We start from the raw sequence: 26,091 nt of genomic DNA, 5'->3' as shown, positions 1-26,091 counted from the left end.
AAAAAGGACTTAAATGTTGATCTGTTTTTCACACACCTATCATATCACTTCAGAAGACATAGATTTACACAATAGGCAAAAAAAATTGTTTTTTGTGAAATCACCCTCATGCCATCCCAGAGGTTTTGTAACCCGCACAAGAAGAGACAGTCACAATGTAAGTCAAACTGCGTTTAATTGCAGGCAGGCAAAAGTACAGAAAAAGGGTAAATCCAGTGAAGAGTTGTCGAGGGAAGCGTATGGTCAAAAGCCGGGGAATCAAAGAGAGTAAAGGGGGCAAATCCGGGAGAGTAGTAGAGGGGAGCGAGGGTCAAAGCCGGGGTAAACAGGATCAGCGAGACGGGACTAGTGGGAGCAAAAGACGGGGAACAAGGGGAGCTGGCAAGCTAAGACGTGAACGAGAGGAGGTCAAAACTAGACGAGACTAGCGGGGGGCAAAGACACAGGAAACTAAATACAATAACCAACAACCGTGAGACGAAAGGGTAGTGATATATACAGGGGCAAGTGCAGGTGTAAACCATGACAGGTGATGAGACGAGTGCAGGTGAAACTAATGTGCAGGAGTGCAGATGACGCGAGTGCAGGTGGTCATAATGTTCTGGGGGATTGGAAACGCGTGAGAAACTCGAGGAAGGGAGATTGCCTACGAGCATGTGAGCGAGTAGGAGCAAAGTGGGCGTGAGGGCTCGAGCGAGCAAAAAGAGCATGCGAGCTCGAGGGGGCGGACGAGCGTGGGAGCTCGAGAGGGCGGAACAAGCGTGGAAGCTCGAGGGGGCGGAGCGAGGGAGCAGGGTTCGTGACAGTACTCCCCCCTCTAAAACGGACGGCTCCTGACGGCCGCGCTCGGTTGCGAGGAAGTGGTGCTGCACGAACCCAACAAACAAAAAACCCTGAACAGACAACCCACAAAACACACAAACAAAATTGAGGGCAGTCCAAGTGGCACAGAGGGAAATGAGACAGTCCATGGGGTCAATGGGCAGTATCAAGGCAAGGTCTGGGGGAACATAGCGGACAGGCGGGTGGTCGGGAGATCTAGGGGGCAGCCGTAGGGCAGAGACAGGGTCAGGGGGTCTGGAAGGCGAATGGAGAACAGGGACTGGGTCCGGGGGTCTGGAAGGTGACCACCGGACAGGAATAGGGTCCGGAGGCCAGGGAAGAGGCCACAGGACAGGGAGAGGGTCAGGAAGTCCGGGCTGAGCCGTGAAAGGCGGTGCCGTCAGAGGCGGCACTGTAGGCGGCTCTGGAGGTGGGCTTCTGGAAGGCTCTGGAGGTGGAGCCGAAGGAGGCTTTAGGGGCGAAGGCCTGAAAGGCTCTGGAGGTGGAGCCGACGGAGGCTTTAGGGGGGAAGGCCTGGAAGGCTCAGGAGGTGGAGCCAATGGAGGTGGCGCCGTGGGAGGTCCCCGAGGCGACGACCTGGCAGGCTCTGTAGTCTCGGGGGGTAGAGCCGTAGGAGGCCCGAGAGGCGGAGCCATAGAAAGCTCTGGAGTCTTTGGGAGCAGAGCCGTGAGGGGCTCGGGAGGTGGAGCCGTGGGAGGCTCGGGAGGCGGAGCCGTAGGGAGCTATGGAGTCTCTGGGAGTAGAGCCGTGAGAGGCTTGGGGAAAAAGGTCGTGGAAGACTCGAGAGGCTCTAGAGGTGGGGCCCTGGAAGACTCGAGAGACGAAGCCCTGAGAGGCTTGGAAGGGGGTGGAGCCCTGAAAGACTCGAGAGGAGAAGCCCTGAGAGGCTTGAGGGGAGGAGGAGCCCTGAGAGACTCGAGAGGGGAAGCCCTGAGAGGCTTGAGAGGGGAAGGAGCCCTGAGAGACTCGAGAGGCAAAGCCATGAGAGGCTTGAGGGGTGGAGCCATGAAAGACTCGAGGGACGGAGCCCTGAGAGGCTCGAGGGGAGGAGGAGCCCTGAGAGACTCGAGAGGTGAAGCCGTGAGAGGCTTAAGGGGTGGAGCCATGAAAGACTCGAGGGACGGAGCCCTGAGAGGCTCGAGGGGTGGAGCCATGAAAGACTCGAGGGACGGAGCCCTGAGAGGCTCGAGGGGAGGAGGAGCCCTGAAAGACTCGAGAGGGGAAGCCCTGAGAGGCTTGAGGGGGAGGAGCCCTGAGAGACTCGGAGAGGAGAAGCCCTGAGAGGCTTGGGAGGGGAGCCCTGAAAGACTTGAGAGGAGAAGCCCTGAGAGGCTTGGGAGGGGGAGCCCTGAAAGACTCGAGAGGAGAAGCTCTGAGAGGCTCGAGAGGAGGAGCCCTGGGAGGCTTGGGAGGAGGAGCCTTGGAAGGCTCGAGAAGAGGAGCCCTGGGAGGCTTGGGAGGAGGAGCCTTGAAAGACTCGGGAGGAGAAGCCCTGAGAGGCGGCGCTCTGGGAGGCTCGAGAGACTTGAAAGGCAGAACCCTGGGGGGCTTGGGAGGTAGAGCTCTGGGAGGCTCGAGAGGAAGAGCCCTGGGAGGCTTGAGAGGAGCCCTGGGAGGCTTGGGAGGAGGAGCCTTGGGAGACTCGAGAGGCGGAGGCCGCGAGGGCTCTGAGGGGCGAGCAGAGGCTGGCAGAGCCGTGGAAGACTCTGAGAGCGGAGCAGAGGCTGGCAGAGCCGTGGAAGACTCTGGGGGCGAAGCAGAACCCGGCAGAGCCGTGGAAGACTCTGGGGGCGGAGCAGAACCCGGCAGAGCCGTGGAAGACTCTAGGGGCGGAGCAGAACCCGGCAGAGCCGTGGAAGACTCTGGGGGCGGAGCAGAACCCGGCAGAGCCGTGGAAGACTCTGGGGCGGAGCAGAACCCGGCAGAGCCGTGGAAGACTCTGGGGGCGGAGCAGAACCCGGCAGAGCCGTGGAAGACTCTGGGGCGGAGCAGAACCCAGCAGAGCCGTGGAAGACTCTGAGGGCGGAGCAGAGGTCGGTAGAGCTGTGGAAGACTCTGAGGGAACCTCTGCGGTCTTGAGCACAAGACGAGACTGGGGAGAAGGGGCCCTCTTCCTTCTCTTGCGTCCTCGGCCAACAGGGGATGTGGCCATGGGGACGGTCGAGGCTACAGGCGCTGGCTCGCCGACCGTGGCGGGCATGGGCGCTGACTCTCTGGCCGTGGCAGGCATGGGCGTTGACTCGCTGTCCGTGCCAGGCTTCGAGACTGGGGCCGTGACAGGCTTCGGGACTGGGGCCGTGACAGGCCTCGGGACTGGGGCCGTGTCAGGCTTCGGGGCTAGGGCCGTGTCAGGCTTCGGGACTGGGGCCGTGACAGGCCTCGGGACTGGGGCCGTGTCAGGCTTCAGGACTAGGGCCGTGACAGGCTTTGGGACTAGGGCCGTGTAAGGCTTCGGGGCTAGGGCCGTGTCAGGCTTCGGGGCTAGGGCCGTGTAAGGCTTCGGGGCTAGGGCCGTGTAAGGCTTCGGGGCTAGGGCCGTGTGAGGCTTCGGGGCTAGGGCCGTGTCAGGCTTCAAGATGGGGGCCGTGGTAGGCTTCAAGACGGGGGCCGTGGTAGGCTTCAAGACGGGGGCCATGGTAGGCTTCAAGACGGGGGCCGTGGTAGGCTTCAAGACGGGGGCTGTGGTATGGAACGCTGGTTCAGTTTCTGCCTCCCCCACAGTAAACGAGGAACCAGCGTACAGTAGGGCGAGGTCAATAAACTGAGCCAGGTTGAGAGAGCAGCGACCACCAGGCATGAATGATGAGGCTGGCTCATTCAGTCCAAATTGAAAAATGTCTTTCAGAGCCACCTCATCAAAATTCACCTGGTACGCCAGGGCACAAAAATCCATAATATAAGCCTCCAAGGGTTGACTCCCCTGACGCAAAACCAAGAGTTGGACCGCTGGGTCCATAATGTTAAGGGCACGGTTAAAAGTTCTACAACCGCTGCCCTGCATAAACAACCCTTGGCAAGCGCCCGAAGAGCCATCAAACCTCTCAGGGGGTTGAAGGCTTACGGTGCTCAGAAATGCACTGGAGGCATAAACGGGCTCAGGGGCAGACACAGGTGAAACAGGGTGACATAAATCAGATAAGGGACATACCTGCTGCCCCTGGGCCGCGAGCGCTTGGTCCTGCCTCCAAACTGTAGCTCCTCGCGCCGAATGTGACGTGCACCTCCGCTCTAGTGAGCTGCGCGAATCCTCAGCGCGGGGCATTGTGACTGTCTTCGGTAACGGTTGGTTATTCTGTAACCCGCACAAGAAGAGACAGTCACAATGTAAGTCAAACTGCGTTTTATTGCAGGCAGGCAAAAGTACAGAAAAAGGGTAAATCCAGTGAAGAGTTGTCGAGGGAAGCGTAGGGTCAAAAGCCGGGGAATCAAAGAGAGTAAAGGGGGCAAATCCGGGAGAGTAGTAGAGAGGAGCGAGGGTCAAAGCCGGGGTAAACAGGATCAGCGAGACGGGACTAGTGGGAGCAAAAGACAGGGGAACAAGGGGAGCTGGCAAGCTAAGAGGTGAACGAGAGGAGGTCAAAACTAGACGAGACTAGCGGGGGGCAAAGACACAGGAAACTAAATACAATAACCAACAACCGTGAGACGAAAGGGTAGTGATATATATAGGGGCATGTGCAGGTGTAAACCATGACAGGTGATGAGACGAGTGCAGGTGAAACTAATGTGCAGGAGTGCAGATGACGCGAGTGCAGGTGGTCATAATGTTCTGGGGGATTGGAAACGCGTGAGAAACTCGAGGAAGGGAGATTGCCTACGAGCATGTGAGCGAGTAGGAGCAAAGTGGGCGTGAGGGCTCGAGCGAGCAAAAAGAGCGTGCAAGCTCGAGGGGGCGGAACGAGCGTGGGAGCTCGAGGGGGCGGAACGAGCGTGGAAGCTCGAGGGGGCGTAGCGAGGGAGCGGGGTTTGTGACAGGTGTTTGACTTTCTTTCTTCAGCAGAACACAAACAAAGATTTTTAGAAGAATATCTTAGCTCTGTTGGTCCTAAAAAAGAAAGCATATTAAGGCAGCATAAAAGTAATCCATACAAATCTAATGTATAAATCTATGTCTTCTGAAGTGATATGATAGGTGTGCATGAAAATGCTTGAGTGATTACACTCCAAAAAATATTTTTGCCTATTTTTAAGATGTATACATTTCAATTTAATAACAAATTCCATCTAACTGAATTGCCTAATCTTTAACCAAATAAAATGTATAAATCTTAAAAAATGCAAGTTATATGAATTACATTTTCTTCAAGACTAAATGGAAATGTTTTATTAAATTGAAATAGATACATCTTAAAAATAGGCAAAACTAAATTTTTGAGTGTAAATGATGAGAGAATTTTCATTTTTGGGTGAACTATTCCTTTAAGGCATGTAAATTTACTCGGTGGCCATCTTGGTAATGCCCCCAGGGCGGTTATTTTCATGGTAGGCAATAGACATACAAGTAGAGCATTTATTTACTTTAATGGGGAAGCACCAAAATCTCCCAGAAATGTCTGTGAAATATTATGTTTCAGTGCAAGACTCTTACAAGGAAACATCATTATAGTGACTTTTATCATGCACCAATAAAACGTCCTTTTGTAACATAAATATTCTGCCATTATTTACTAATATTATTTTATCATTAAAATCGCACTTTAGAGTTTTCAGAATGTCAGAGCTGTCTTAATAAATAAAAAGCACCATAAAATTATCCTTCAATGACTTGTGCGCTATATTCCAAGTCTTCAGAAGACATACAATTGCTTTGTGCATAGAACAGACCAAAATGTAAGAAGCCGTTTTGATCATCTTCTTTTGGACTGGTTTTGGAACAACAGGAGGGTGAGAAATTGATGACAGACATTTTTATTTTTTGGCGAACTATCCCTTTAAATAGAAGTGTGGGGTTTGCTCATTGCCTTCACTATGAGAATCTGAGGTTGCTTCTTATGCAGAATGTGGCGTGCTGAGTGTAGAGAAAATAAGGTCAACAGTGTTTTCAAAGCAAGTAAAGTGTTGGTGTTTGTGGGGCACGGTGCTCTCACATAGGCTAGGCTGTTTGCAGAGGAGCGGGGTTTCTCTTACAGAGCACAGCCTGTTGATTTCAAGAGTATGAATGTTATCACAGAGAGTATGAAAACTACCTGCAGGGGCAACCAACAAACAAACACTGTTGAGCACACATACTTATACATGGTACAGTGAAAGCATGCTTGTGAGTGTTGACCTCATGGCTGTGTCTTCATCAAACCAACCTTGATGATTACGACTACCCGAGCAAAAAGCAATGCATTTGAGAAGTAGAAAATAAGGAGATAAAATAACTTTTGAATTCAATGATTCCAAAAGCATTTAAGTATTTACTTTTAATGGAATAGTCCACCCCAACCCCCCAAAAAATAATACATATAATGTTGTCATTATTTGCTCCAAAACTGTTTGACTTTCTTCTGTGGAACACAAAAGGAGAAATTTTGAGGAATGTAATGGTCACTTTTTCCATGTAATTATAATGAATGAGAACTGAGGCTTTCAAACTTCAAAAAGGATGGAAAATAGCCATACAAGTATCATACAAATGGTCTAGATGGCTTGTGCACTATATTCTTTTAAAGTCTTAAAGTTATACAATAGCTTTGTGCAAAGTACAGATCAAAATTAAAGTTGTTATTCACTGAACATTTTGACATCCACTCAAATTTATGAGACAAGAACTGTAGCAATCACTGATTTGTGAACAAATCGTTCTTTTGACAGATATTTTCTTTGAATCACTTGATGTGGTTCACAAAAACATGTCTAATGGTTCATTCAAGAACTGAACTCATTTGGGTCTTGACTCAATTTCAAATCACTGACTCAATAATCCATTCACCTTGCTCCTCACACAAAGCTATCATATGGCTTCAGAAGACTTGGAATATAGCACACAAGTGAAACAGATCATATTTATGATCATTTGATGGTGCTTTTATGTCCTTTTTCTAACTTGAAAGCTCCAATTTCCATTCTTTGTAATTGCATTCTTTATAAAAGAGCGACCAGTATAGTCTTTAAAATTCCTCCTTTTGTGAAACAATAAAGAAAGACAGTCATACCAGTTTAGAATGATATGAGGGTGAGTAAATGATGACAGAATTGTCATTTTGGGGTGAGCTATCTTGTTAATGAATCACATTCCTGTACCCACAGCACAAATCTGCCCATCAGGTCATGTGTTTGCTTAAACAGCCCGGTCCTTACACTAATTTAACTATGAGACCTGGCAGCTAGCCTGAATGAAATCTGTTTGCCCGAGGAGGCTCTCAGACTTTCCCTGAGTCACCGGCAATCAAAAGACGCCTTTATCCTTTACCTGCTGCAATTGGGTCAAACATACTGTATATTATCACACATACACACACAATTTGGAAATTTAATAAAGCTGCTTATCCACACTATACAATCAATGGAAGAAAGAGTGAAGGAAACATTAGGCTGCGCTAAATGGAATATTAGCATATTCTCACTGAATACTGCCTACTATGTTTTTAATGTATGGGAAAAAAAAATGTTTGGCCAATCAGAGAGTGTCTTTTGGTTGCCCTGTTCCTGCATGAGTATTTGTAGCCTGCTTAGCATTTCTTATTCTTATTCTCATACGTTCGTCTTTTTATCCTTTATCATTTTACCACGTTTTTCAGGTTTTTATGTTTTTCTACTGTTTCATCTGTTTGTATTGTACCTGTTGCTGCTGGCCCCTTGCTCAATTCCACTCAATTCCCCCGGAATTGGATGACGACATCGCTGCTGGATCGGAGAGCAGCACAGTGGCATCTGATGCTGATGACTCATCTGGGCTTCCACCTTCAGGTCTGCTCGCCCAGTCTAAGGCTGACGCGCGGATATCCGCTATGCTTTCCCGGGCTGCCGTGAGCGCGAGGCTGGACTAGAAACCCCCCCGGTTTCTTTCTTCCCGGAAGTGCATGATGAGCTGACGAGGTCATGGAGGGCACGTTTTGCGACCTAGATCCGACCTCCTCGCTTGTCCGCTCTTGCTACTCTTGACGGTGGGGCGGCCCACCTGTACACAGAGGGCCCCAAGGTAGATAGGGTGGTTGCATTACACCTGTGCCACGAGAACGCCGGCAACTTGACGGATTGTCCGGTACTCCCCTCCAAGGCCTCGTCAGGTCGGTTAGCACCCAAGCCTCGGAAGGCAGAAGAGCGTCCGGAGGCTTGGGTGCTGAGAAAAGACTCAAAGCACTTACCTTGTAAGTGCTATTATCACCCAGTATGTGTAAAGCAATAGTCCCTCTAGTGCCTCTTGTGCGGAGTCTGGAGGGGTGGCTTTCGCTGTCCAACCCTTAGCGTTGGTTCCCCCGGCTCCCACCTCGTTTGAGAGGGATTCACTCCACCTCTGTATGCGGCGAAAAAGCCAGCGCTTTACAGGCAGAGATCACGAGTCTGCTTCTCAAGGATGCGATAGAGACCGTCCCTCCAGCCGAGATGAAGAAGGGTTTCTACAGCCCTTACTTCATCATACCCAAGAAAGGCGGTGAGTTGTGACCAATCTTGGACTTGCAGGTTCTCAACCGGACCTTACACAAACTCCCATTCAAAATGCTCATGCAGAGACGGATTCAAACCTGTGTTCGACAGCTAGATTGGTTCGTGGCGGCTGACCTGAAGGATGTGTGCTTCCATGTCTCCATCTTGCCTTGACACCGACCCTATCTATGATTCACATTTGACAGCCAGGCATATCAGTACAAGGTCCTCCCCTTCGGCCTGTCACTGTCCCCTTGCGTTTTTACCAAGGTCACAGAGGCAGCCCTTGCCCAGCTACGGGAAGTGGGAATCCACCTAATTACCTCAGCGACTGGCTTATTCTCTGGCTCTCGAGAGTTACTATGCGCTCACAGGGACCAAGTGCTCCAGCACCTCAGCCGCCTAGGGCTTCAGGTCAACTGGGAAAAGAGCAAGCTTTCCCCGGTTCAGAGAATCTCTTTTCTCAGCAGGGAGTTAGACTCAATGACAGCGTGCCTCACCAACGAGTGTGCACAGTTGGTGCTCAGGTACCTTGCACTCTTCGAGCCCGGCATGACGTTTCCTCTAAAACAATTCCAGAGGCTCCTGGGGCATATGGCATCCTCAGCCATGGTCGCGCCACTTGGGTTGATGTATATGAGACCGCTTCAGCACTGGCTTCGGACTCGAGTCCCAAGATGGGCATGGTGCCGCGGCACATACCATGTGATACTCATCCCCTCTTGCTGTCAGACTTTCAACCCTTGGACAGACTTCTGTTTTCTGTGGACCGGAGTCCCCCTACAGCAGGTGTCCAGACGTGTCGTGGTCACCACAGACGCATCTCAACAGGGTTGGGGTGCAATGGGCACGCTGCCGCTGGCTTCTGGACAGGGACCCGGCTGCATTGGCACATCAACTGCCTAGAATTGCTGGCTGTATTCCTTGCCCTGCGGAGGTTTCTCCCGCTGATTCAGGGCAAGCACGTCCGTTCAGACAGCACCGCGATGATAGCGTACATAAATAGCCAAGGCACCATGTGCTCTCATCATATGTGACAAATCTCCTCCTTTGGAGTCAGCAGCGACTCAGACACATTGGCACACAACTGGCCCCGGAGGCTGCGCAAGTACGCATTTTCCCCAGTCACTGGTGCTGTGCAAGATCAGGGAGGACAAGGAACAAGTCACCTTGGTGGCTTCTAATTTATCCCACCAGGACTTGCTTCTCGGATCTCACGATCCTCACGACATCACCTCCCTGGCAAATTCCCCTGAGGAAGGACCTTCTTTCTCAGGGACGGGGCACCCTCTGGCATCCATGCCCAGACCTCAGGAACCTCCTTGTCTGGCCCCTGGATGAGATTTCCTCATGTGCAACTTCGATCCTTCACTGTCATAGGTCATGAAGAGCTAACAAAACTTATCGAACATTAAAAGCCACAAAATGTTTGTTAGATCCAAAACCAACCAAGCTCTTAAAAGAGGTATTCCCTGTAATCTCAGAACCTCTTCTTAATATAATTAACTCCTAGCTATCCTTAGGACATGTCCCAAGAAACTTTAAAATGGCAGTTATCAAACCACTTATTAAAGAAGACAGAACTTGATCCTGGATAACTTGCTGATTATATACCGAGTTCAAATCTATTGACAAACAGGAACTGTTAATAAGTAGTGGTGTAGTGGTTTAAGCACATAACTGGTGATCTGGTAATCAGAAGGACGCTGGTTCGAGCCCCACAGCCACCACCATTGTGTCCTTGAGGAAGGCACTTAACTCATGTTGCTCCGGGGGGATTGTCCCTGTAATAAGCCAACTTAGTGCCATTGTTGCTAGATTTAGCAACTTTTCAGACCTCTTTAGCGACTTTTATTCACAAAAGCGACTAGCGACAAATTTAGCAACTTTTTGGAGTAACCTTGGCTACTTCCGTAGAAGAAAGTTGCCAATACTGCCCCGCGAGTGCGTGGTCTTGTTTTCCTGCCCGGACTCAGAAGCACACCTCTCTCTGCATCTACTCTGTTCAGTGAGACTGACAGAGAGAAAGGTGAGCAGGCGAGAAGGCGGACCAGCACAATCAGTTGACCACGCGGCAGCTGACATAGATGTGACTGAGCTGCGCATGTGCAAACAGCGTTGCCAAGGACCAATCACGAATCTGTATTGTTTGCTCCCCTTTAGTTTTACATTTAAAGAGTTTAATTTGACTGTTTTATTTTTATTCTTTTCATGCACTTAAACACAGGAGATTTTTAGACGGTTGTTCATTCTTGTTTCTGAACTCTCTGAATTCAGACACTTACTTAGACAACTCTGTATATTGTACTTTATTCAAACAAGTAACAAACTTTACATTTTGCTATATTTGTATATAGGGAATTAATAGGGTGTTACAGTATGTACGGTAAGCACAAGGAAGCAAACAAATGTAAAGGGCTTTGTGAAACAGCTGTCAAACTTTGCTTGTAAGCATCAAGGAATAAATTCTGACTGGATAAACTTTTCGCTTTTCTCTATTTGTTTGTAGATTAATTAAGAGTGGAAGGCGATTAAAGTACATGAGGTGATTGAGAATGAATTATTTATTTGGCATGTTACGTCAGCAGAGAAGGCTTTGCTGCCCCTGAGAATTCACCACTACAAGGGGCGAACTAGTGACTGACACTAGAGGCCTTTAGCCTCCTCGTTAGTACGTATGCCTTCCATGCCACTGAGACACTGCTTCGAATCCTGTTTGGTGCGGGTCGAGCAGGACCAGTTACATTTGCACAGCATACATACTACAGTACATACTGCAGAAACATAGTAGGCCAAGTTACACATTTTTATCTTCAAAATTGAGATCTGACTATAACCGGGTCTCTTCATCTGTCCTATGACAGACACATTGTGAAAATGTGCTAATCCAAATTTGGCTGGAAAATAAAAGCCCATTTTTCTTAGTTTCAGGATCGGTGTAGTTACTGTACTTTGCCTTTGCAGGGAAGAATGATAGTATGCTATTCTGAGCATCAAACATTTTTACAGATATCACCTCACCAGCAACCACACAAATCTGTCCAGTATTGCCATTTTATCACATTTCTCCTTTAGTGTGTTTTGAGAGTTAGGGACTCGTGGTCAGTCCCACGGCTGTAAGAGTCTGTCCAAACAAACACTAAAAGTTGATGACGCATCCAGGCCTGTTGTGTGTGTAACAGACGGGCAGTAACACTTTACAGCAGCTCCATTTAGCCATAGACCGCAGACTCAGCTTGTTTTCATGGGTTGTATTTACTTCACTCATTCATTGCCATCTGACTAAATTAATTAAGCAGACAGAATTAGTTAGATGATTCAGATGCATGGTTAAAGGAAGCACCTGCACACTGAGGAACCTCACCAAGACAAGATTTCATGCTAACAACTCGGTAAACGACCTGATCCATTTGACTGGATGTTCATGTCTAGAGCAGTGATTCCCAACAAGGGCTACGTGTATCCCAGGATACGCCATTTGTGGGTCACACCTGGCTTGTGCAATAAACGTTATGTTTATAGAGTCTCGGCATCTGTGACCGGTGAGTAACAAAGCGTATCCTCTACTGGATGTCAGCTGTGGAAATCCCAGTTTACAGAAGTAGCAGCATTCTCTCACTCCCAGTGCTTTTTACCCATTGTCTCCTACACAAACACACTCTCTGTTCTAATGGAAAAATGAGTGAAATGGGTGTGTGGACATGTAGTGGTGAGACAGGAGGTTCCCTGGCACAGAAACAGATGCTGGGTGTGAGAACTGACCCAGGGTTGACAGTGCAGCTGTTTATGAGTGGGTGTGTATGTGTGTGTTTGTATCACCATGTTGGCTGTAAACAGTAATAGGCCTACTAAGGACTTTCAGGTCAATGAAACATGTTGCCGCTTATACACCTAGATTTCCACAAGACACTCCACAACTGATTGTGACTTACTAAGTATTAGTATTAGGCACGAAAAGTAATTTGACATTTAAAGATATAGTTCACCCAAAATTACAATTATCTTATCATTTACTCACCCGTATTGCCATCCCAGATGTGTATGACTTTCTTTCTTCTGCAGAACACAAATAAAGATTTTTAGAAAAATATCTCTGCTCTGTTGAGATATAAATCTCCATTTTCACATTCTTCATTCTTCTTTTCACATACTTTTGTTTTTGGTGATTTGCATTCTTCATGCATATCGCCACCTACTGGACAGGGAGGACAATTTATAGAAAAAAGGACTTAAATATTGATCTGTTTCTCACCCACACCCATTATATGGCTTCAGAAGACATGGATTAACCACTGGAGTCATATTGGTTACTTTTATGCTGCCTTTTATGAGCTTTTTGGAGCTTCTCCACAAAGTTCTGAAGTTCTGGCCACCATTTACTTGCATTGAATGGGCCTACAGAGCTGAAATATTCTTCTAAAAATCTTTATTTGTGTTCAGCAGAAAAAAGAAAGTCATACACATATGGCATGAGGGTGAGTAAATGATGAGAGAATTTTCATTACTAGCTCTTTAAGCCACACTTAAAAATGCATAACCGTCATTAAATTTTATTACAAAATTGAAAACCAAATGACTTCAGCAAAGAAAATAAATGAAGATTTTCCAGTCAAATTTGACAAGCAGAATGTGTCCAAAGGTTTTTTTGCCTTCAATTTAAATAATGCAAATATGATATAACATATATTACTTCATTTTAAACCTAAAACAAATTATGTGAACTGTGTTGCTTGAAAATTGTGTTTATTGTCTCTTTCTTTGTAAAGAAATGTCACTTTGTTTGATATTTGGTCATGTAATGATATTTATTTTTGTGGCACATGTGTTCAAATGCTCTTAGGGACCACTGAATGTACTGTACTGATGTACAATGTACTGATGAAACACATACTAATCAAAAGGTATTCTAGAAAATACTCCCAGCATTCAGATGGCTCTTTAGTCTAACTTTTTTTTTTTTTACTAAAGCACTTTATGTCAGTTCAGTTAGGATGTTATTTAAGTTTCCCTGGTCTTGTCTGCCACCTGCTGTTTACTTACTAAATGATTACAAAGGTTCGACATTCTGGAATAAATGCATTGTTCAGAAGTCTAAATAATATGTATGGATTAAATATTTGTTTGCAAATGAATTAGGGCTCTATTTGCGTGACCACGCTAAGAGCAGCGCAACACACAATGACCATGTGTAATGCCGAATAAACTTTTTGTGAGGGCACCGATTCTAAGTGCAATAATCCTGCCAGTGGCAAATGTGTGTGGGTGGGAGTGTTTGCGCTATTTGTGGGTGTATGTGAGTAAACTCTGGGTGTATTGTACAGTGTGTTGATGAAGTGGTGCAAAACAAAATTAGCTATTTTCCTGAGGAATAGGTAATTATGATAAAAAGTTTAAGAACCACCAATATTCTCAGCGCAAAGTCTAGTTCCTGCATGTGCAGTTTGGAGATTCCACCAGCAGGTGGTTATAAAGTTCATGTCCAAACTCTAAAAATAAAGAGGAACATCAAGTCCCTGTCAATCACTGTTTTATGAAACAAAACTTTAAGAGATTTGTGTTAAACTTTCTAGAGGTCATAAATATATTTTTTTAAGTATTATTGTGTTTATATTTACAAATGTTTTTATGATCTAATTTGTATTGGTGTAATTCCACCTGTTGTGATAGAGTGATGGTGGAAGAAGTTTAGGAGGGTAAAATGCAGGCGTGGCCCATATATACGGGCAGGTAGGGCAGAGCCCCACCTAAATATCCATCTATTTGAAAACATAGATTCATACTATAAATTGCCAATATGTCATTTGTTAACCCATAATGTGTTAAAAATGCTGACATATGTATTAAAAGCAGACCTAGAATATGTTTTTATTCTATTTTTAAGATCTGTAACACTTTATTTGATATAGATCCAGCACCGCCGCTCCCTATAAGCAGACAACGCAGTCTGCGTAGGACACCAACTCCCTAGGGGGGCACCATCTTACCCTAAGAGGGCGTTGTACGTTATTCAAGGACCCGAAAGCAGTTGCGGAACACAGATGATCACTTCACGCTCATATCACCTGATATCTTCAACTACACTTAACATTTTGAAACAACATTTGATTTAGAATAATGCAAGGACACCACACATTGTACCGTGATTTGTGTCTCATAAGATCAATTTGATTAATAATACTTGCATTCTCTATTATTTAACTGAGCATATTTAAGTCCTGCATATAATAGGAGTCTGTCACTGTCATTGAAATATGGCTGACATTCAACGAGGACACAGATAATGACCAATAAAACATATAGTAAGTCCATATTTCTATTCTTTAATACATTGAATACAGTCCATTTAAACTACCAACTTAGTTGGTAGTGAATGTGCTGTCTTTGTTTATATCACTGGTGCTTGACAGGGAATGGACTATATAATAGGATGCAGATGCTGCAATAACCGGAGAAAAACCTCAGAATTAAATTGCTCTTGGCCCAGCTCATTAGCGTTTTGTGCGTGAAATTTCGCCAAAACCACTTGTGCGTTGACTTAGCGCATTCTTGCAGAAAAATATTAAAACGGAATGGTCATGCCCACTGACTTTGCGCATATGACATTTTAATGGGTTTGCAAGACAAAACTCCATTGAATAACTGGAAAGGTGAAAGTATAAACTTTGGAAATAACTAACTTATGGAACAGAATTTCCATTCAAATTGTTAAGACCCTTTTATTTAAGTGTACAGTATGGGAGAAATGTATTTAATTATTATGTTTCCGAATATATTGCATTTATGATATTGATGTTCAGATGTTAAGTTGAATATTAATCCTTGGTGCTTCAGAGACACTTCTTAGTTCCTTTGTCAAGGCCTAGATACACACACACATCAGCAGAATGATAGTCAACAACTCTCATTCTAAAATGTCATTCTAATACCTTAAGGGATTGACATATATATATATACACACACACACACACACACACACACACACACACACACACACACACACACACACACACTTATACAGTATATACTCTATATATATAAATTCTTGATCTATCTATTCTTTGAAGAAGCAATATGTAACATTGACATCAAGCGTTTAAAATGGGTACTGCAGGGAGTTGTCTCCCACGCCCCCCTCCTCCCCAGACTCGAAACGCATGGGTTGCCAGGTGGAGGACACGCAACAGGAACGAATAAACTGACAATGGCAAGCGACAAGCCTTACACTGTAAGTTGATCAGCTAATGTATACTGAAGTAGTAATGCAAATTTAAGTTCATTAATGTAATATGATCTATTTATTCAAATACAATAACAAAGATTTTTATCTAGTTCATTTATTATGCCATCAGGGACCTCTAGAGAAAGAAAGTGAGTCATTTACAAGTGTCTCTTTAACAATAAGTTAAACTATTTTTTAGCTAGATTTAACTATTTTTATTATTATCATTATTTTTATTTTTATTAAATTAAAATAAATTAAAAACTGGAAAAGAGTTGCAAACAGGCAATGTTTTCACAGCTGTATGACTCAAAGTGACGTATAGCGCGTGTGACAGGTGGCGGGTCAGCTGACACCAACAGAAACAGGAAGCGACTGGGGAGAATCATATGTTCATATTTGTAGTGCAGTCACAACTTAATATCTGGAATATTAGTACATCTGACTTATCTGTTCCCATCAGTCTGGGAGTATGTTTGCAACAGACGACGAGGACGGAGATTTTCTGTCTCCCACTGGAGGGTGAGTTCATGACGGACAAAGACACGAAGTCATCAGTGTAGAAGAAGTCATCAAACAGATCAATCACTTTCACTTTATCTAAATTAATTTTTATTCGATTCATGACACCGAAAACAGCTTCAGTGCGGCAGCGATATGGGGAAGGAAAGCAGTTATGGTGTAAGATTAACAGAAAGTGAAGTGTCACTCATTGGCCAATAAGAGTAATATACTGTATAAAATATAAACTAGCATTCCTCTGGATAACAGATCAACTAAGAGGAGCTTTTGGACGTTTGTTTTGTTAAATAACTGCGAATTGCTTTCATTCCAACACTTACATGTAAAATTTGTTCTCGCTTGACTTCCTTGATCATATGATTTGTAATATTTGAACGGTCCTCCTGAAGATTCCTCCTGACTGGGGTGTCACTGTCCACTCAAGTCAAATCATTCTTAAATTGGAACAAATTTGGTAATTATGTTAATTTTGAAGTAACTGCCACAAAACCTCGCAGCCAACTGAGAAAGTTCCCCATATATAGTTATTTTTTTTGTATTTGGAAACTTAAAGGAATAGTTCACCCAAAAAGGAATATCCTCTCATCATTTACTCACTCACCCTCATGCCTTCCCAGATGTGGATGACTTTCTATCTTGTGCTGAACACAAAGATTTTTAGATGAATATCTGTTCAGATCTGTTGGCAAATGCAATGGTGACCAGAACTTTGAAGCTCCAAAAAGCACATAAAGGCAGCATTAAAAGTAACACATAAGACTCCATGTCTTCTGAAGCGATATGATAGGTGTGGGTGAGAAACATAATATTTAAGCCCTTTTTTACCATCTTTTCCACCTTTGACCAGCCCTGACGAGTGTCTGGCAATATGTACGAATAATGCGAATTGCCAAAAAAGGAGAAGAATGTGAAAGTGGAGATTTATAGTAAAAAGTATTTAAATATTGAGCTGTTTATCTCCCACACCTATCATTTTGTTTCAGAAGACATGGATTAAAGTCATATGGATTACTTTTATGCTGCCTTTATGTGCTTTTTTGGAGAAGTTCTCATCACCATTCACTTACATTGTGTTTATAGTCTTAAAAATCTTAATTTGTGTTCTGCAGAAGAGAGTCAAACACATCTAGGATTGCATGAGGGTGAGCAAATGTTCATTTTTTGGGTGAACTTTTCCTTTAAGTCTCCAATTATTTTTGGGGCCACTGTATATCTTCCTTCTTGTGAAAGTTTTCAGTCTACTCCTAATTTCACTTGGTTTGGATCAACATGTAAAAGAGGATATGAAGGTACAGTATAATGTCATTTAGAGCTCAATGGAGCTCTGTGTCTGTGTTGTAGGAAGCTAAGCAGTCGGGCAGGATTGCAGAAAGATGGAGAGTTAGCCTGTTAATGCAGCTCACATGCTGGTGGTTAGAGGTGCAGGATCAGATTAGGCAGTGCTCACAGGGCCTCAGTCTGGTAACGGGGCGTTTGCAGTCACGAGGAACACAACTTAAGCCCCAGTGTGGCCGTAGATTGTGCCAGGCAAAAAGATCTGATGTTACCTGGATTTGGAAATCAAGTGGTGTGAAGCTTGGACCCATTGTGGAGTGATATACTGATTATCCTTGTGTTGTTTCGTTTTTGTGACCCGTGGGGCCAACAGAATACATCCAGAGTTGGTTCAGCATGACAGCAATACAGGACAATGACTACAAGTGGAGAGAGATCCATGGGTTAGTGTTTGTGTGTATGTGTGTGTGTGTGTGTGTGTGTGTGTGTGTAGGAGAGAGAGAGAGAGAGAGAGAGAGAGAGAGAGAGAGAGAGATATTAGACTTGATTCTGTGTTTATGACTTGACGTCAGCTGCAAAGATTGTCTGTTGGCACTCTTGAGTGGTTATTTTGTAGTTTTTGGAAGTTGTAACAGATGTCTTCCATTCTTCCTTTTTTTATCGTTTCATTGATGTTCTCTTCAGTTTTAAATGAATAATTCACCCAAAATTGAAAATGGTCAACCTCTACTCTTGTGCCATCTTATGGCTTTCTTTATTCTGCAGAACACAAATCAAAATATGTTTAGAAGAATATTTCAGTCTATATAAAGCTGTTAATCCTGACGTCAATTTGTAGGTGAACCCGGAAGTCTAATTCGCCATGGTTTCCCCTCTGTATTTTCCAATGGGGTTTTATAATGGGGGTTTTCAACTTTTGAGTAAAATAATACCTGCGGTAAACATTACTTCACGATACATGGATGTTTTGTTGTACAACATATATGACACACTTTAATACCTCAATTTGTGAATTTTGAAGCCGCCGTGTGATTTTTGGGGGTATGCAGATAAATGTATGCAATCCAATACGGCTATAAAATTCCCATTCAAGGTATAAAAGTGTAGAATATAAGCTGTAAAACAAAACGTCAACATATGAAGTAATGTTTATAACAGACCTTAATTTACTAATGAACCAAAACTCCCATTATAAAACCCCATAAGAAAATCCAGAGGGAACCCTTGGCAAATATTCTTCCGGGTTTGTGGACTACAAACTGAACAGCTCTATTATGCAAGTGAATTGTGTCCAGAAATTTGAAACATCAAAAAGTACATAAAGGCAGCATAAAAGTTATCCATATGACTCTGGTGGTTTAATGCATGTCTTCTAAAAGCGATCTAATCGATTTTGAATTAGAACAGACTAGGGTTGCGTGGTATTCTGGTACTAAAGAAATGTCGTGATACCAAAAAAATTAAAAACGGTACGATATCGTCTTGTTGCTAATTTCAGTACCATACTGCAGTGTGGTGCAATTAACAAAATGATATATTTTTTTTATTAAATCAATGACAATTTGACTATTATTCATATTCAAATCTTAATATGGCCAAGTGTTATCATTAAACATCGGTAGGATGTCATTTAATTAAATAATATGCAGTCTACTGTACACATTCTGCACACTTAAGAATGATCGAGAGGTGCCTCTCTGCTCTCTGTCATACTTCACAGACACATGCACAAACAGATCTCATATGATGTGAATGCACTTTACATGTTGTGTTTAGTTTATAAGCGGTTGTGGACACTCATGCAAACTCCTCCGGTGCATCTCTGAGATTTCGGCTTGCGAATTTTCCGCATTTCATATATAATGCGGACCTTATTATAAACTACCACATACAAGGAATCTAAAGGTCTGTCAGAATAAAAGCTCTGTTTAACTGGATGCGTACATTTTAAGACATTATGTCATCATGTACTACTATGTTAATTTTGAAGTAACAGCCACAAAACCTTGCAGCCAACTGAGAAAGTTCCCCATATATATATATATATATATATATATATATATATATATATATATATATATATATATATATATATATATAGTTATTTTTTTTGTATTTGGAAACTTAAAGGAATAGTTCACCCAAAAAGGAATATCCTCTCATCATTTACTCACCCTCATGCCTTCCCAGATGTGGATGACTTTCTATCTTGTGATTTTTAGATGAATATCTGTTCAGATCTGTTGGCAAATGCAATGGTGACCAGAACTTTGAAACTCCAAAAAGCACATAAAGGCAGCATAAAAGTAACACATAAGACTCCATGTCTTCTGAAGCGATATGATAGGTGTGGGTGAGAAACAGAATATTTAAGCCCTTTTTTACCATCTTTTCCACCTTTGACCAGCCCTGACGAGTGTGTGGCAATATGTACGAATAATGCGAATTGCCAAAAAAGGAGAAGAATGTGAAAGTGGAGATTTATAGTAAAAAGTATTTAAATATTGAGCTGTTTATCTCCCACACCTATCATTTTGTTTCAGAAGACATGGATTAAACAACTGGAGTCATATGGATTACTTTTATGCTGCCTTTATGTGCTTTTTGGAGAAGTTCTCATCACCATTCACTTGCATTGTGTTAACCAGCAGAGCTGAGATAGTCTTCTAAAAATCTTAATTTGTGTTCTGCAGAAGAGAGTCAAACACATCTGGGATTGCATGAGGGTGAGCAAATGTTCATTTTTGGGTGAACTTTTCCTTTAAGTCTCCAATTTACAAATTTACTAATGACAATAAAGTCTCTTGGCACAATCATGATTTCAAGCTCAATTACTCAATGACACATGCGCAGAGCCATATATTGCACTAGGAAGTTCTGCAGGAGAAATAAAATCACACACATCTATGATGGCATCTATCCCTTTAATCAAAAATGTATTCAAAGTCAAAATAAGGGTTAGCTTTAATTTTTTAGGAGCACTAAATTTGAGCTCAAATGAGAATTCAGCTTTGTTCATAGATTCATGTAGCCTCATTAGAGCAGAACAATGAAATTAGCATATCGGTAAGTGGATTTACATGCTACAAATGTCTCTTGCTCTTCTTTTGTGATTTTAGGGCAAAGTTAGCTTCTCTCTTTGGACTGGACCAGGCAACAAGCCAGGGCAATGAGTCTTTCCAGTATACGGCCCCCAAACAGCCTCGCAAGAGCACCACAAACTCAGGTAAGACAGAAGGAAACTCTTGAGAGTGTAAACTGGTGCTTACATATAATTTTGCAAACAAAATATGTATTTTGTGTTTTATATATTTTGGGTTGTTTTTAAAGGACCCCAAACCCAAAAGTCAGCCCCTCCTCCCAACTCTCCAGCCGTTCTCTTTGCTACTGCAGTACATGCCTACAGATAGTAAGTCAGAAATTAAAATAATTTAATGTAGATCCTGTTGTTGAATTTTAATGTAAAGAATATGACATGAAATATGTAAAATCACATTATCATGAGACGAGCTTGTCCATAGTTTCGAAAAGTTTACAGTCTAATGTTTAGTTTGTCATTTATGAATAGGGACATACAGCGATCATGTTTGTTTTTCTGTGCAGTGTTAATGGACAGTATGTGAAACAAGGCAAGCTTGGAGCTGCAGTCCTTGGAAACCATATAACTAAAGACGTTAGTATAGTCATATGTGTGTGTTTTTGTCTTAAAGGAATAGTTCACCCAAAAATGTAAATTCTCATTACTTGCTCACCCTCATGCCATCACAGATGTGTCTGACTTTCTAACTTCTGCTGAACACAAATTAAGATTTTTAGAAGAATATTTCAGTTATGTTGGTCCATGGAAAGAAAATACAAAGAAAGTGAATGGTGACCAGAAATTTGAAGCTTCAAAAAGCACATAAAGACAACATAAAAGTAATCCATATGACTCCAGTGTTTTAATCCATGTCTTCAGAAATGATATGATAGGTGTGAGTGAGAAACAGATTAATATTATGTCCTTTTTTACTATATATTCTCCTCTCTGTCCAGTAGATGGCAATATGCATGAAGAATGTGAAAGAACAAAAAAGTATGTGAAAGTGGATATTTATAGTAAAAAAAGAACTTAAATATTGATCTGTTTCTCACCCCACCTATCATATCACTTCTGAACACATAGATTTATACACTGGGGTCACATGGATTACTTTTATGCTGCCTTTATGTGCTTTTTGGACCTTCTGAGATCAGGTCACCATTCACTTTCTTTGTATGAACCTACAGAGCTGAAATATTCTTCTAAAATGTTTTGTGTTGTGCTGAAGAAAGAAAGTCATACAAATCTAAGATAGCATGGGGTTAAGTAAATCATGAGATAATTAGCATTTTTGGGTGAACTGTTCCTTTAAATGTTTCTGTGCAACATGGGAGATTTGAATTAAAGCATGATGCTAGGAGCTCCCCCAATGCAATTCAATTTGAAAATGGACTTTGCTGCATATGTTTTTGGCCCAATTACATGTTACTTAATGCAGTTACACTTGTTTATAATGCACGTGTATTTACGCTCTTCCTCAGTACAAGATCCTGCTGTATGTCAGTCAGCAGAAGCCGGTGACAGCAGCCAGAATCCACACTGACTTCATCCTCACTGTGAGCTCTTATTCACAATCACTTATTGATTTAAATATCACTGTACATTTGCTTTCTGTAATGTTTATGGGTGTCTCTCAAATTCAGGTCCAACCCAGTACCTACTGTACATTTTACGATGACCAGAGGCAGAATTGGTCGCTCATGTTTGAATCAGAGAAAGCAGCTACAGATTTCTGTAAAGAAGTATGTGTTTACTGAGTTCTGTGTCACTATGTTGTACAAAGTTTCGAAACCTGTTTACGTTGGTGCTTAAATAAGTACATTCCTTGTTTCAGGTATGTCTCGCAAAAACAAACTGCAACATTTCGTTAGACTCTGTCCTGATCCAGGATCTTGTGCTTGGTGAGGGGCAGGGTGTGGAAAATGGAGACTGTCTAGAAGTGGCCTACACTGGCTGGATCCTGCAAAACCACACCATTGGAATGGTAAAGACTATGTTTTCCTGATTAAAGTGATAGTTCACCCAAAAATACAAATTCTGTCATCATTTACTCACCATCATGCTATCGTAGATGTGAATTACTTTCATCTGCTGAACACAAACAAAGTTCTGTAGGTCCATACAATGCAAGTGAAAGGTGATCAGAACTTTGAAACTCAAAAAAGCACATAAAAGTAATCCATATAACTCCAGTGGTTTAATCCATGCCTTCAGAAGTGATATGATAGGTGTGGGCGAGAAACAGACCAATATTTAAGTACTTTTTTACTATCAATCTCCAATTTCACATTCTTCTTCTTTTGGTTTTGTCCGATTTGCATTCTTCATGCATATCGCCATCTACTGGGCAGGGGGGAGAATTTATGGTAAAAAAAGGACTTACATTAAAATGCATTAGATTACAGTGCATCTGTATTTCTCATAATAGTCATCCTCTCAATAAAATGTATCTTCTGTCATTTGACGTCTTACAGCTCCTTATGTTATAGAAGCCAGAATTACTTTTCTATAAGGACATCTTGTGCATGTAAATGTGCTCAGTGCTTTTATGAGAATCAAAGCATGTTACACAATCTGTTTGTATATTTTCCTCTCCTCCAGGTGTTTGACTCTAATCTGAATAAAGACAAACTGCTGAGACTAAAGCTCGGGGCTGGGAAAGTGATTAAGGTGAGAGAGAAATTTGCTGGGCTGGAAATGGCAATCACCATTACTGCATTCTAAAGCGCTCTCTCTCTCTCTCTCTCAGGGCTGGGAGAAGGGCATGTTGAGCATGCGGAAAGGTGGGAGGCGGTTTATGGTGATTCCGCCCAGTCTTGCGTACGGATCGCAGGGCATTCCCAACCGGGTTCCGCCAGAGAGCACGCTGGTCTTTGAAGCAGAGATCCGCCGGGTGCGTCTTCAACACAGCCTTAACTTCCTGATGGATCATATAGATTTTTTATATACTGGGAAGAAATATAATTGCTGTGTACAGTTCTGTGAGATCTACAGCTTATGAAGCCCTGCTCTCTTTTCATCTGTATTCTCCTACTGTTTTTTCAAAGTGAATTCTCTCGGTGCATGTGCAGGTTAAATTTGCTAAGGATGGAAGTTCAAGAGAGTCTGCGGCACCTTCTCCAGCTCCCAGTGTGGACAGTCTGGGCCCCTCTGAGATGAACCAGCCCCTCGGTACCGCTCCACAAACCAGCATATCCAGGTGAGCCATACAAACTTCCTGCAGCCTGTCTGTGCTTGTGTGGTTGATTCAGGGGTGATTGTACATTTATTTGGTTGTATATTATTCTGAGGCCCAGTCTTCATACGTTGATTATCTGGATTTCTTTGTTGATGATTTGGCACAATCCTGCATTGTTCTGTTCTTGGAAAATCATCTCCAAGTTATTGTCATCATAGCAACAAGTCCACAAGCTCAGGTTTATATTGGGTAAACAGGATTAGTTTGCGGCTTTTAAGCAGAGTTTATACTGGAAGTCTGTCCCTGCTGGTGCATAATTCTTACGAAAGCACCCTTTTGAGCAATGAGCCATAATCATTTTGTATAATAATAATTGTATTTATAATAAAAAATAAATGAATAACAATATTTCCCATTTCATTCATATATTCAAACCGAGTTAGTCGTGAAGTAGTAATTTACTTCATGCATTAATATGAGTCTTATATTTGTACATATCTTCCATGTATTTAAGGAATAGTTTGCCCCCACCTCAAATGTTTTTTTCCATTATTTACTCACCCTCATGCCATCCTAGATGAGTATGACTTTCTTTCTCCTGCAGAACACAAATAAAGATTTTTAGAAGAATGATAATCATAAAGGCAGCATAAAAGTAATCAATAAGACTCCAGTGGTTTAATCCATGTCTTCAGAATAAATATGATGGGTGTGGGTGAGAAACAGTTCATTATTTAAGTCCTTTTTTACTATAAATCTCCACCTTTGACCAGCCCCGACTAGTATGTTGCGATTTGCACGAAGAGTGCGAAGAGTCGGCAAAATACAAAGAAAAATGTGGAAGTGAAAGTGGAGAATTATAGTAAAAAAGGACTTAAATGGGGCCTGGGTAGCTCAGCGAGCATTGACCCTGACTACCCTGAGCTTCTTCACTGTTTTAACTCTGGCTGCGCTACCATCCAGCTCTCTTAAAAGTTTTAAATGATGTTTTATTAACCACCGACTCCGGAGATTCTGTAGCGCTAGTGCTGTTAGATCTGAGTGCTGCTTTTGATACTGTGGATCAAAATGTTCTTTTATCTCGCCTAGAACAAGTTGTGGGCATAAATGGTTCTGCCTTATGTTGGTTCCAATCATTCTTTACAAACAGGAGTTTTTCAGTCAATATAGGCCAATTCTACTCTGAGTCTCTTCCTTTGACTTGCGGTGTCCCCCAAGGTTATACTCTAGGTCCCATACTGTTCTCACTCTATATGCTACCACTTGGTTCTATTTTTAATAAACATGGCATATCATACTACTGTTATACTGAAGACACACACATTTATCTTCCATTGACTAAAAAGAGCAGTTTAGACACCTTGGTAGCTTGCTTTGTGGATGTTAAAGCATGGATGTCTTTAAATGTATAAGTTTAAATGAGTCTGAAACTGAGACTTCTCATTCTATTTGCTTCTTCTAACATCAAGAGTAATGCCAATTTAAATGCTGATGTCCTAACATCATATGTTAAGCCCTACGTAAAAAGTCTGGGAGTCCTTTTGGACAGTGCTCTAAAACTTGATAGACAAGTTAACTAGGTTGTTAAAGGTAGTTTTTATCAATTGCGAGCCTTGGCAAAAATGACATCTTTTCTCTCATTTGAGAATTTTGAAAGGGTGATTCATGCTTTCATTTCCACTAGGCTTGATTACTGCAACTCTCTATACCTGGGAATTAGCCATTCTTCTTTAGGTCGCTTTCAGATGGTTCAAAACGCAGCTACTAGAGTTCTAACAGGGGCTCAAAATTACCCCTATTTTACTGTCTTTGCATTGGTTACCTGTTCACTATAGAATTGATTTTAAAGTGCTCATATTGGTTTTTAAGTCTAGAAATGGTTTAACACCCTCATATCTGACCTGTTGATAGATCACCCAGTGAGAGCTCTCAGGTCTGCCAATCAAAGCCTTTTGGTGGATCCAAAATCAAATTTAAGTCTAGGGGCGATCGGGCATTTGCAGTAGCAGCTCCCAAACTTTGGAACAGCCTACCAAGTCAAATTAGAACTGCCCCCGCACTGCCTATTTTTAAATCTAAGCTAAAAACATTTGTATTTGATTTGGCCTACAATTTATGACGTGATGCTTCACTGTATTTGCTCTGTTTTGTATTATGTGTGACTTGTGCTGATTGTATCTGATGGTAGTTTATGTTTTATTGTACAGCACATTGGTCAACAGTAGTTGTTTTTAATAGTGCTCTATAAATAATAAATTGATTGTAAAGCAACATACTGTATGAAGAACATGTCCCAGGTTGTCGTTTTGATACATTTCATCTTTGTTTGCAGTGAACCGCCTCTTTGTGCAAAATCTAACTCGCCGAATGAGCAGTTGAGTGTAAGTGTTTGTTCTTTTC

At 42.8% G+C, this 26,091-nt stretch overlaps 1 protein-coding gene across 3 annotated transcripts in view; it reads left to right on the top strand.

Annotated features, from left to right (window-relative positions):
• Positions 1-16,005: 16,005 nt before the first annotated feature.
• LOC127630858 (FK506-binding protein 15-like) overlaps positions 16,006-26,091 on the top strand; it is a 36,628-nt gene continuing 26,542 nt past the window's right edge. For all 3 annotated transcript variants that reach the window (XM_052108694.1, XM_052108695.1, XM_052108693.1), the window contains exons 1-11: positions 16,006-16,156; positions 20,551-20,657; positions 20,762-20,840; positions 21,035-21,104; positions 21,995-22,069; positions 22,157-22,255; positions 22,348-22,497; positions 23,115-23,183; positions 23,263-23,406; positions 23,585-23,712; positions 26,024-26,072. In XM_052108694.1, the coding sequence (XP_051964654.1) occupies positions 16,107-16,156; positions 20,551-20,657; positions 20,762-20,840; positions 21,035-21,104; positions 21,995-22,069; positions 22,157-22,255; positions 22,348-22,497; positions 23,115-23,183; positions 23,263-23,406; positions 23,585-23,712; positions 26,024-26,072 (1,020 nt within the window). In that variant the 5' untranslated portion in view covers positions 16,006-16,106. The remainder of the gene's footprint in view (positions 16,157-20,550; positions 20,658-20,761; positions 20,841-21,034; positions 21,105-21,994; positions 22,070-22,156; positions 22,256-22,347; positions 22,498-23,114; positions 23,184-23,262; positions 23,407-23,584; positions 23,713-26,023; positions 26,073-26,091) is intronic.

This window comes from Xyrauchen texanus, chromosome 37 (assembly GCF_025860055.1).
Source record: "Xyrauchen texanus isolate HMW12.3.18 chromosome 37, RBS_HiC_50CHRs, whole genome shotgun sequence".
Lineage (NCBI taxonomy): Eukaryota > Metazoa > Chordata > Actinopteri > Cypriniformes > Catostomidae > Xyrauchen > Xyrauchen texanus.
The sequence above is the reverse complement of the archived record's forward strand: the minus strand, read 5'-3'. Positions and strand labels throughout refer to the sequence as shown.